Raw genomic sequence first — 12,680 nt, forward strand, 5'->3', positions numbered from 1 at the left:
TTTTTGTTTTACATCACGAATTTACGACCATCTGATTCCTGCCTCTCCTTGAACCTGTGGTTCGTATTTGGCACCTCAGTTATGTTTATTAGCCAGCCTAAGGGCATCCTGGTTTTCATTTGTCTGCTCGCGAGAAGTAGCTAGATTGGATACATGTTGAGCAAACAAATGGCTCGCGCCTGGTTTGCTTGGACTAATGTTGTCTGAGGGCTTGAGCTGGAACTCACTAGTTCCCTTGGACTTGTATTTGAAAGGACTACATGTATGTACATTCTGGGAAGATCGGTAAAAGAAAGAAACAATCAAGTTGCCTGTATTTAGTCAGTTCTCATTTCTCACAACCCACAAGACAAAAATCAAAGAAAGAAAAGTGGCTGGTTCGCTGACAGCCAGTCCACGTTGAACCACCGAACTCGGATTGCTTAGTCCCCCACGCCATCGCCAGGGCAAATGACTGATCGTCTCGATAATTGGGCGGTAATATATCTGGGTGGGCTGCCTGGGCGCCTAACGGCTCGATCAGAGTGGTCTGACATTCTGGCAGCAGGTGTTGATCACACCCAATTCCTGTTGGCTTGACAGGGTCGGTGTCTCTGACGCCCATCACGTAAAACAGCCAATTAATTTTAGCCTCTGTTGGTTGCGTATCGCCCACGAGGCACATGAGCTTGTCGTGATAACAGCGGTCAGGCGAGGCCCTGAGAAGTCGTTCTGGTACTTTCTTGTGGCTTGCCATTAACTTCTTCAGAGAAGGTGTAATGCAGAATGCAGGAATATATGACGGCAACTGTTTATCGCTCTGCTAGAAGCAAGATACAAAAGATCACCTGGTGTAGAAGTTCCGAAATGCCTGCTGCATGTGTGTGACCCGCTGCTTTGCATCTGCGACAAGGAGGGGTCAAAGTTCAAACACCCATCCCTCTGTCGCTGCACCCGCGAACACAGGGGTGTTCCCTCTTCCTGGGTCGTTGGTGCGCTTCACCTTCAATGGATTGATCATTCTGTAAGAGTTGCTAGCGCCGTTCTTGTCTGAGAAATTCCGGGGGAAGGAATAATTTCAACCTGTCTTCCTCTCCATCCCCATCGCGTTCCACCACCGTCACCACCACCCCTCCCTCTTCCCAACCCCCAGGCGTTCCTCCCTCCACGTCCCATCAGATTCCATTAATGGTTTCCAATTGTGGAATCCGCAATAATCACAAAGAGGGAGCATGGCAACTGCCAGATCCCTGCGGGATCAACTCACGCACGCCGCCGGGTCCGCACGTGTTGTCATCCGCTGTCTAAATGGCGGCCGCGATCTCCAAGAACCCTCCCAACGGGCTACAATGCTCTTAATAGACATCCTTGACACCCTTCATCGACTTAAGAACCAGATCTGCTGCGGCGCTGAGGACGAGCAATGGCTCACCGAACCATCGAGGCTCTTGGCCTTGGGCGAGATTTTGGGTTGCTTCACGGCGACTATGAAGTCTATGGAGCTTTATTTCCAGCCTGGTGGGGTGGGGGTGACGTATTTCCGGAAGAATTTGCTTGAAAAGACGTTTTTGGCGCGGTTGGAACAGTATAAGGCTATGTTGCTACTTTCGCTACAGCCGGGTTCCAGGTTGGTTTCTTTTTTTTTCGTCTTATCAGACTTGAATTGATGGCCGTACACTGACTAGCTGCTATTTTCCAGTGAACGATTGTTGTTTCTGGATGAGAGGATAAGGTCAAGTCTCAGGCTGCTGCGGGAGGTAGAGTCCGGTGCGTTATTGAGTCTCCTTCATGTGCCGTAAAGTACCTAACTTTTTTTTCCACCCCGGTGTAGGACCGAACATCGATCCTCAGCTCGAAGAGCGTGCACTGGGAATTGCTAGTCGGCTTACATCCCAACATTTCATTACTCTCGCAGACTTATGTAGCCGCCGAATGCAAGGGTCCAGTGGATGGATTTTCGATGATGAAGAATATAACCGGTGGCTGCTGGGCTCCACCAAGACATTGTACTGTGTCGGCCCTCGTGAGTTCTACTTTCATGGAGGCGATGAGACCACGGCGCTAACAAGCGACGTGTAACTGTGTAGCTGGTGTGGGCAAGACCTTTCTATCGTAAGTGGAGATACCCAACGGCAAATGTCTGGAACAAGCAGCCCTAACGAGAATATGCAGAGCGTCTATTATAGATTCCTTACAGCGAACATTCACATCACCCGATGTAGCAACGGTATTCGTTTTATGCGAGGACGAGACACAAAAGGAGCAGACAACACTGGATTTACTACAAAACATCCTTGCGCAGCTCATTTACCGCAGACGGAGCCTTTCCCAAGCCTCGTCCGCCCTATACCATTTTGAGTCTACCGTTGAGGGGAAAGCGCCAGCCAAAGCATATTTAAATGCTATTCGCGCCGAGGTGGACCAATTTTCGAAAGTATTCTTCATCATCGACGGGCTGGATATGCTTTCTGACAAGGATCGCTTTCTGTCCCGCCTCCAGAAGCTCCCGGATCAGGTGCAACTTCTGGTCACTCTGCGAGAGGCTACAGAGGTTGGAGATGTCTCCTATGTGACGGTTCTGGCTCCACATCATGACCTTAAAGCGTACGCTATTTCCCGGATCGAGGAGGACCCAGACCTTACACGTCTTCTCAAACGGAAATCGGACCCCGGGCTATACGAGAATGCGGTTAATATGGTGGCGGATAGGAGTCATGGATTGTAAGTCACTCTCCTGTTTCAAGGTATTGTTAAACTCGTGCTAACAATGGCCTAGGTTTCTACTTGCCAAAATAAACCTCGACCTTCTTAGCCGCCATGCCCGGAAGACTCAGGGCGGCCAATTTGATCGGGCCTTAATATACTTCCCGCAAAGGCTCACTGAGGCATACGGAGAAGCAATGAAAGAGGTTGTTAGCCATAGCCCCAAAGCAACCGCCTATGTTTACTGGACTTTATACTCTCTTCGCCCTTTATCTGTAGGGGAATTGAAGCGTGCCATCAACAGTACTGACAGTGAAGCGGAGGACGATTCTATGAGTTTTGAGCATTCTCTTGAAACCCAAAGTGCCGGAATGCTCACTGTTGATGCTGTAAGCGGCACCGTCCGTTTCGTGCATAGGACAGCAAAGGAGTACCTGACTGGCGCCCCAGGCAGGGTATTCTTTCCCACGGCCCAGAAGGATATTGCTGAGACTTGCCTTACTGCCATTTCGCCGGACGAGGTAGTTGATGATTGCTACTATAATGGCGGCACATCTACTCGTAGCTCTGAAAATGGGTTCCTTAGTTATGCTGCCACGTATTGGGGGGCTCATGCGCGAGAAGTCGCCGAAGATGAACAGACAATCCAGGTTTTGATCAAGACCTTTCTCAACAAACTGCTCTGGAGACGCCCACCTCTACAGGTTCTAACCAATGAGCCCAGGATCCCATCAGAACTGGGTTTAGGGAAATACCCGCAGGACTGGACCGCGCTTCACTTTCTCGCTTACTTTGGCATTGTGAGCAGATCGAAACGTCTTCTGGCACAGGGTGCAAGGCTCGACGAAAATGATAATTCGTTCCGAATCACGCCTTTGCATTGTGCGGCCAGTCGTGGGCACTTGGAATTGGCTGAGTTCTTGCTCGACAATGGTGCTGATGCCAACTCGGTTGCGCGTGATGGCAGTACACCTTTACACTTGGCCACGCAGTATGGCCAGCGGCCAATCTTGAAGCTACTTCTTCATCAACCTGTAAATCCACAGGTCGCAAACGAAGAGGGTGAAACAGCTCTCCAGCTCGCGGTGAAGACCGAATGGGACGAAGCTACCGTTCCTCTTCTTGTGAAGAACAAAGTGGACGTGAACAACCGGAATATCCGCACAGGAGACACAGCCCTACATCTTGCAATAAGATGGAGACGAATCCGTATCATGCAGCACCTTCTCGATAAAGGCGCCTCAATCGACATGACCAACGAGGACGGCTTCACCCCTCTCCAGCTTGCCGTAAAAGTTGACAACTGCGAGGCCATCTCAGTCCTCCTCCAGCGCCGCCCAAATATAGAAGCTCGCTCTCTATCCGGATTCACTGCACTCCAAATAGCAGCTTACGAAGGACACTGGGTCGCCTTTGACCTCCTCGTCATCGCCGGCGGGGACATCAACGCTTGGAACAAGGAAGGCGAATCCCTCATCCACGAACAAGCCCGCAAAGCAACAAGCCCCTCCATCGCCTCCAAACTCCTCGCCCAAGGCGCAGACATCGAACTTTTTAACAACAAAGGCCTAAGTCCGCTGCATTGCGCCGCCACAGCTGCAAACAAAACAATGTTCACCTTTCTCCTCGATCAAGGCGCCAAACCCACAACTTTAACCGGCAACGCCGAATCCCTCCTCCACATCACACCACCCATCTCGCAAGACGGCCTGGTCATTCTCAAACTTGCCCTCCTGGACCTCGGCCTCGGACACCCAGACGACATCAACACCCCCTCAAAAAGTGGCTGGACACCCCTACATCAAGCCGTCTATATCGGCACCGGCGCTCCAGATCACGCCTTCCCCCAAATCTCAGAATACATCCACCTCCTTCTCGGACAGAACGCAGACGTGAATTCCCGCCTCCAAGCCTCTGGAAACGCCGAAACACCATTACACCTTGCTGTCTCTGCGATCCTTCCAAGGCCAGACCTGATCACCCTCCTGATCTCTGCGGGAGCCAACGTCAACGCCCAAACAGCTGACGGGAAAACACCGCTCCATCTCGCCGCAGAGCGAGGCCGCGAGTCCATCTTCAGACTTTTGTACGAGGCCGGAGCGGATATGTCCCTTGAGGCGCCGGACAGCGCAAAGGCGGACGATGGGCACGGAGACGGGGTGGGCAATACGGCGTTTGAACTTGCATTGAGGAATCCGTTTGGGAGACAATGGTTTGAAGTTGATGGGAAGTTGAAGCCGCCTCCTGTTTGGGATCAGAAGAGGGATAGTGTGGGGACGGTCATTGAAGAGGATTTGGGGCTTGAAGGGGGTGATGTTGAGGCTAGTGAAGCGGGTGAAGGGGAGGATGAAGATGGGGATGGCTTTGAGGATGTAGATGCAGTTTCACAGCCGCAGAATGGGATTTCGGGTGTGGATGTGGCTGTGTCTAAGAATGGGGTTGTGGAAGTTTTGAATGGGAATGGGCGTAGGAGTGGCAGTGGTATAGAAAAAGAGAAGGATGTTGCTGTTTCATTGAGGAATGAGACCCTGGGAAATGGCTCGCCGTATGTGATTGTTTGAATAGATATGATATGACGTGGCGTGTTTAGGGATGAGGGGTGTGGCATTATTTGTGTCTTGCGTTTGAGCGAGCATGGCGTGGAATTGCTGGCATGGGCCGCATGGAACAGCTGGTGTTTGTTAGTTATGGAATGTGTATATGATATGACATGATACCCTAGATAATGAGGATGGACTAACCGGCTTTTGGTATATAAATTTTTGAAAATGGTTGGAAAGTAAAATTGGCTACTAAGTCTCTATACATAGGATGTTCAATCAACCCATCATCCTCACAACGATATAAACCCACCCATCCCCATAAGCGGCACATCTCACCACCTCCTCCACAGGCGCAGACATCGGCACCGCAGCACCATGCAGCACAGGTTTCGCCAGGACAGGGGTCCTGCGGCTCGGAAATAGATGGGGTAAGATAGAGTGGAGTGCCGTACCGATAGTTTGCGGTTGCGGTTGGGCCGCCCCTGCGGATACTGAACCCGAGACGCGGGATGAGGACAGTATAGTTGACTGGTTCATCTGTTGCTGGGACTGCGTGACGGATATTGTTGGCGGGATGGGCGATTGGACGACTTTTAGGAAGGGGGAGTTCGAATCGGAGTCTGGTTTTGGTGGGAGGGGGAGGAAGAGGCGGACAGGGAGGTTGCGGAGGGGTTGGTGGGAATTTAGTGGGAGGAGGATGTTCATTATTCGTTGGAAGGAGGGGAGGTCGACTTTGCCAGGTTAGCATAGATGCGTATGGAAGTTTATGGTTTGGTTAGATTTTGGGGGCGTGATGGAGTTAGTTTACCATCTTGAACAGCCTCCCACAACCCCGAAGAATCATCCTTCGAGAGAGTCATGATTCCCTTTGCAGTGCCGTTGCGCACGAAATCAGCCTCCTTGACGCTGTTAATGAAGGCATCGTTCATGACCATGCCTTCTGCGTCAAGGCGGACGAGCTCCTCGTCAGGCCAGTCGCTAAAGTGCACAACAAGTCGCCAGGGAAGCGGTCCAGCCTCTGAGGTGGGCGAATACTCATCCTCGCTTGATTTGGTCGCTGGGTCCGCACCCGCATAAAGGTCATAGAGGAGACCGACGGGGTAGTGCCATTTCAGGGGGACGCCTTCAAAAGAGAACCAACCGTCATGGGGAGCTGAGGCAGCGGGGTCAATGAGTGATGAAGAGAAGAAGGCCTTGAGCCTAGGGAGGAGAGATGGCAGATACGAAATCCGCGGTAAGGAAATCTGGAACCTTGATTAGCCTAGCTCATAGCGACATGAGAGCGGCCCGTACGAGATATGGATCTGTCTGGTCGTAGGTGCGACTCTCAGATGGAGCGAGAGTAATATTTAGAGGGAGTTGGCCTTCCCAGATAGACTTCTGAATAGTGCTTAGTGCGACTTGATCCATGGCCATGCTTGTGCCTGTCGGAGTGTTAGTGCATTGGTCCTTGCGGAGCCGGAAGGCGACAAACATTACCGAGACGATCTCTCCACGGGACTATGACATAGTCCGCAGTTGCAGGCCCTCCTACGGCTTCAGAAATAGGAGAATGGCGTTGTGTAGAACAAATCGACCAGGAAGATGATGAACGGCGATAGAATGTTGTAGCGAAGATGAAAGAAGTCATGTTGAGACTCCTCAACTAGGCAACTTTCCCGATCACGGCGCACGTGATATGCCCAGTATACTGTTGCTGTTCACGACGTCTTCGTTATTCATTTTATCATTTAACTAGTCCATAGAATATATTGTTTAGTTATTCGTAAGCCTATGAGTCTATAACCGCACAAAATCTTGGATGCAATGTGAAGGTTCTAGGAGGCATAACAATATATTTTTGAGATCCTGATATTAAAGGCTACATTTGAGTGTCCCCGGATTGTATTTATAAGTTTGTTACGGCAGACGAAATATAAAACGAAACTTCTTTTCCTATGTGGAATACACTCGTCAGTACGGGGAGAAGCCACTACTTGTCCTCCGTGAACAACCTTGAACCAGCCTTAGCCATCTGCCCTCATGCCATATCCCCTTGCAGTCGAGCTGTAGGAGCAGCGAAAAGCCCTCATTGATTCGTGGCCATCGCTGGGGAAGCGGAACGGTCCGATATTTGTGGCAACAAAGTGTTAATGCAGAATGTCTACTTTGGCGGTCATCGATGGTAGGCGGGCGGTTGCCTTCAGGTTCGCGTACGGACGCTGCTCGTGCCCAAAGCCTTGCAGATTGAATACTCACGAATACTCACGAACAAGGCAAGACTGGATCAGCTCTGTCAACGCGAGATATGCTCAGTAGCAAGCTTCATGTATGCATGGATGCAGTTAGTGGAGACTTTGAACGCCATTTGCGCACCGTGGCGCTCTTCTGAGAGGTTTGACCTGAACCACGTCATTGTATTTGCGATAAGAAAGGCAACGGCCGTCCATTACCTAAAGGATGCATGGCCGAGGCCCGGGATTTGCACTCAATGGGTGCGTACTATAGCCCGGGATATTGGGATCTTTGCCTGTCATTCGAATTAGCACGGAAACGAGGGTTGTGGTTCACTATACTGACGTGAAGTGGCTGGAGGATTCAAGAATGTACCCTGACCGCTACTCTGTGAGCTTATGGGACCGGCTTTTGGTCACACTGCCAATGTGATCAACAACAAAATGTGCAGTTTCAAATTGCCAGTTTTGACTTCCACAGACTTTACGGTATGACTGATATATGGAACAGAGGACAAAGGTATGACCTTGGCGTAAGCCTGCCAACGCCGGGCGTAGTTTCTGCAAGTTGCCGAGGAGAAATCGGATGGTATCCGGTCTGCAAGGGATGAAGCTCATCCCAGCAGCAACAGCGTGCTTTCAGCTTGAATTATGACTCTCTTAAACCTTCTGTATCTGGGTTAGCCTGAAACAATGATGCCTGTTCAAGTGCTCAGTCGTGTCGATGCACCCTTAAATCTTAGTGGAAGCAAGGGATACACGTGGACGTGTTCCAACGTCGGTTGCGGAGTCAGCTCCTTGCGAAGCTTGCTACCAATAACACGCAGAGAACAGACATAATTCACAGTCATGCAATAGCCTAGAACACCCGGGCCGAGTCGTGGTTGAATGCACTAAGTGGCTTGATACGATATGTACGTTGGGGCTTCGTGGGACCCCATCCCCTCGCTTGACCACAGTCATTGTGGATCAAATTGAGGGGTTATCTGAGCTTGGTGCTTGCATATTGGGGGAGAAATGCAAGGCTCGTGCTTATCGGGAATAGGCCAAGTTGAGAAAGGTGCTATTATAGCATTAGTCAATCTGGTAGGTATACTGCTGGGCCTTCGTGCTTGGTCCATCGAACGACACACAAAAGAAACACTTGCTTACGCACGGACCATTGGATAGCTATTTGGAGATATCAAATGTAAGGGGCCAAAAAGTGAAGGGATTGTACGTGCCCAGGTGAAGTACTGTATCAAACTTTGGAATGGAGACGAGAAATCATCGTCAACCAACGGGATGACTGCAATGGTGAGAATAATATAACGGCCAGCCAGCCTAGTCGTCGGATGCCTGAAATAGCAACCCCCGCAGAACGGAAAGGCGGCGCATGGGTGCATTTTGAGCCGACAGCACCCCGTCAGAAAGTACAGGAAAGGATTGGGTTGGCTCACCTTCTAGGCTTCGGGCATCGGGCTTCAGCCAAGACGGAGCGTATGTCGTTAAGAGACCCCGATTCAAGTGTGGTTTCGGAGCCTCAACCCTTTTAAGATTTTCCAGATCGATTTTGGAAAATGGCGCACGGGAAATAGTACTAAACTGAGAAGCCATGCCTCTTATAGAGAAGGATCCTTTGTAGGCTAGATTGTGCACGGGCATGCTGCAGCTCCTCGTACATTCGTACCCGAGCCATTAAGATTTAAGGCCATTAGCTGCAGGCATCACGTCAAGCTTAATCTTGGCACGAAGGATGGTATCCATGATTCAGGCGTTTCAACAGCTGTGGCTTCGGTTACGCAGGCCTTGCAATTCAAGGGAGGATCAGCGAGGTGCAGCAGGTTGTCGATACCTTCCACTACTGTCACGAACGCCATGACCGTGCAAGGAAAGAAGTCCGTTCTTTCTGTTGAGGCGTAGTACAGGTAGTGACGGGATCTGTTCAGATCGCAGAACGAGCAGCGGACTTCCCTTTTCATCTCTGAATGATGACGCAGCTGCATCTTAATGCTTGGCGCTGGCAGCATATTCTTGAGCTGCAAGGCAGTGCAATGCACAGGGCCACAAAGCCATGCGAACGGTGTGCTTGGCAACGGAGATAACCGACCAAGACCAGTACGGCCGAAGTTCGGACTGGCAGTGTCAGAGTAACAGTGAAGGCTGGTCGCGTGGGTACTGGTTAGAAGCCTGAGGCATTGGCTCGTGCAAGGGTGAGAGTCTGCCCATCAGCGACTACGTATGATTGCGAAAACTAATAGGCGAGATACTGTCGACAGAGTGAAGGCTAGCCTTTTGCCCTGTGCCAGTCTGCACTCCAACTTCTGAAACAACACCAGCATGTGCAATTTCCAGGGGCTTAGCGAGGGCGATTGCAGGGTAAGACAGTGATGGCCAAGAACTTGATATTTTGGATGAGTCCGATGGGGCTGGACGGTATCACGGCAGAGTCCAATTGAGGAGGAATCGACTGAAATGGAAACATAAAAGTTCCGCGGACTGATATTTTCGGCTTCTGAAAATAAATAGCCCAAAAATTAATATTTGGTCCACTCTTTTCGCGCAAAACCACAGCTGTTAGTGCCGCTGCTCCTAACCCAAGAGAGGGATCAGGATTCATGTCAAAACCCGACTCTCTGGAACATGGGACAAATGGCGAGAAGCTTGATGAGCCGCGCGGGGGCGTCGATTGCTCGTAAGTCAACGGCATCGCGTCGAGCTAGGTGCTGAAAATTATAATATCCCACGGTTTGGGGCGCAGCTGGACGTAATTTCGGAGAGCAAAAGGGCAAAAGGCTAACCGCCGCCCCAATCCAGCAAGTACGTATATTGCTTTTGAACAAGAGGTGCGCTTCATGAATCATTTCCCTTGCTTTGCCAACCAAGCGGGGCTCACGTCAGGGACCTTAGTTGGCTGCAAATGCAGGGGCTCTCGTCATAGTGCGCAGCCTTAGCGCCTAGTTTAAGCAATAGTTGTGCCGATCATCCAGACATATCTCCTGGTCAGCTGAAGATGAGACCGTGAATAGATCGAAATTGGCCTCGTAGGCCGCCCGGGCCACCGTGGAGGGTGGGAAACGTAATCCAAATGAAAATTCATCATTGGGAGGGAGAGATATCGTGGGGAGCGAGATGAGGAAAAAAGCAAAAACACCCACCTAGAACACCATTTTCGACACCAGGTGGGAAGGTTTTTATGAGTAGCTTTCGTGACCAAAAATACAGCTGCAAAAATGTGCGATCGAACTAGAAAACGCACCTTGCAATATCAGATCTGCAGGTCCTGCCAAACCTGCAAGCTGTGCGACACAGATGCAATATTGCCCTTTCTTGGGTTCGTGCAGAGACACATGTGTCGTAAACTTAAATTTTCGAGGTCTGCAGAGTGTGCCGGCACCGGGTCCACAAGAGCGTGGGAGCCTGGGAGTACCGATGAGTGATGACTCCATGAGCAATCGTCATCAAGAATTCTCAATTTCTCATAGTTATGCGGTCGATATGGGATCGCCCACGTTCGTCCACATGCGGCTGATCTTCGAAACGGTCGTCTTTGATCTTTACTCTCTTTGGCAAGCCGTTCTGGCACGGCCAAATTGGCCAGACAAGCCTCGTTACGAATGACATTGCAATCAGCGGGTCGTGTGAGACGTGTGGCCCTGTCTTCGACCTTTGAAGATGTCGAAGATTTGGTATCTGGAGTTTCAGCCACTGACCCTGCCAAGAAGAGTAGGCATCACATACTTACCTCTTACCTTAGGTGCCCACAGCCCTTGTTGACTAGACCAGTAATAGTAAAGTTATCTCGATGCACCTTCCCAGTCTGCGGCGAAGGCTGATGAACGTTTGGCCCCATTGGTCCCAATTCATTTACCGAGAGACTGGAACTGGTGGCTTTCGGCTCATGTGCCCGGCGGACGCGATGCCCATGGCTTATGGACCCCTGCCAGAGCGTTTGGTCTGGGCCCAGTACGTAGTTGTCGTCTGCGGAGGATCCGCTTAGTTGGGGTGTCCTGCCTCGAGATTAGCCCCCAAACATGGCAAATCTTGGTCTTTTTTGAGAACAAGGGCACGTCTTACGAAACCTTATACTCCTATTGGACGGGATTGACACCAGATTGTCGAGCACAAGGCTCGCGGGTGTCGAAGTTTAGAGTGCGAGGACCGCACCCCAATGTGCCTAACCCTAAGCAGAGTCCTCTTGTCGAATGTCCCCAAGAAGAGGGCATTGAAGCGAAGAATCAAACTTTGTTTTGTGAAGAACATCTGACAAACCACCTGCCCAGAAGCGCAGTGTAGTTGAAGATCTCCATCTTGTTCGGCCACTGCAGCATCATCCACCTACTGTTTTGCTCTATTTTCCTCTGGTCGTTCTTGTCGAATTGCGTTTTTATTTTAATCCCGCTCTTTTATTCTTCGTTGGACCCTTCCATTCCTGCCCACGGGAAGCGAAGCTGTGTGCTATTCGGGTCCACCCGCCCATGGCTCTTGTGACACTTTCTATATTCGACCATTAGCTCTGGCGAACAGGGTGAATAGCTGGAATCCTTAAGATATATAAGCCCGTGGACTCCTCAGCAATTATCAGTCACTCACCTGCAATCACAAAGAACAACCTTCGAGGCAAGCAAGCTCATCTCTATCTTATACTTTTGGGTTGGATATACACTCTTCGACACAACTTGCCCTCGACTACTCAATCATCGTGACCTGACGAGAATCATCACATCCGAAACATTACGATAACGCCAGAGAACCAGAGGCATTGACCACACATCATGTCGAACGGAGAACAAACATCGCAGTAGGTCTTGAGAGTCTCTACATCAGAGTCAAACTCGCTAATGTTACCACTCCAGAGAGACCAATGGAACGGATAAAAGTCTCACTGAGGAGAATGTAAACAACGTGCCCCAGGAAGCCAACAGCAGTATCGACAGATTTGCTCAATCGACTCAGTCAGAAGACCCTTATTTTGCTCACGCTGGGATGGGGGACCGTTCAGAGCATAATCGCGAGCTGGCTCGCCAATTGGAAGAAGCAAACGAGGTTTTGAACAAATGAGATGGGAACACCAATTGGATATTGCAAATTTCAAGGGTAGCACTGCCACAGCCTACCAGCAAGGGTGTGGATAGGGTGGCGAGCTTTCTATATACATGGTCTATTGTAAGAAGCATTGACATTAGCGATTAGGGGGCCTGGAAACTTTCGCCATCTAAGAACGGGGCGTCCAAGGTCCCAAAGAGAGAAGAAGAGGCACATT

General features: G+C 50.5%; 3 protein-coding genes across 3 annotated transcripts; 2 read left to right on the forward strand and 1 right to left on the reverse strand.

The window, feature by feature from the left end:
* Positions 1-1,211: 1,211 nt before the first annotated feature.
* Positions 1,212-5,243, forward strand: APUU_41287S (NACHT and Ankyrin domain protein; the record flags this gene model as incomplete). Its single annotated transcript, XM_041704453.1, has 6 exons — positions 1,212-1,606; positions 1,679-1,746; positions 1,811-2,002; positions 2,067-2,091; positions 2,152-2,700; positions 2,756-5,243. The coding sequence occupies 6 exons, from the start codon at positions 1,212-1,214 to the stop codon at positions 5,241-5,243; spliced, it is 3,717 nt and encodes a 1,238-aa protein (XP_041557037.1).
* A 258-nt stretch (positions 5,244-5,501) lies between these two features.
* ATG5 (autophagy protein 5) lies at positions 5,502-6,641 on the reverse strand (the record flags this gene model as incomplete). Its single annotated transcript, XM_041704454.1, has 3 exons — positions 5,502-5,956; positions 6,034-6,469; positions 6,519-6,641. The coding sequence occupies 3 exons, from the start codon at positions 6,639-6,641 to the stop codon at positions 5,502-5,504; spliced, it is 1,014 nt and encodes a 337-aa protein (XP_041557038.1).
* Positions 6,642-12,192: 5,551 nt separating this feature from the next.
* Positions 12,193-12,478, forward strand: APUU_41289S (uncharacterized protein; the record flags this gene model as incomplete). The annotated part of the gene is made up of 2 exons (XM_041704455.1): positions 12,193-12,218; positions 12,274-12,478. 2 exons carry the CDS (start codon positions 12,193-12,195, stop codon positions 12,476-12,478), a joined length of 231 nt encoding a protein of 76 aa, XP_041557039.1.
* Positions 12,479-12,680: the final 202 nt, after the last annotated feature.

Source organism: Aspergillus puulaauensis, chromosome 4, assembly GCF_016861865.1.
Source record: "Aspergillus puulaauensis MK2 DNA, chromosome 4, nearly complete sequence".
NCBI lineage: Eukaryota > Fungi > Ascomycota > Eurotiomycetes > Eurotiales > Aspergillaceae > Aspergillus > Aspergillus puulaauensis.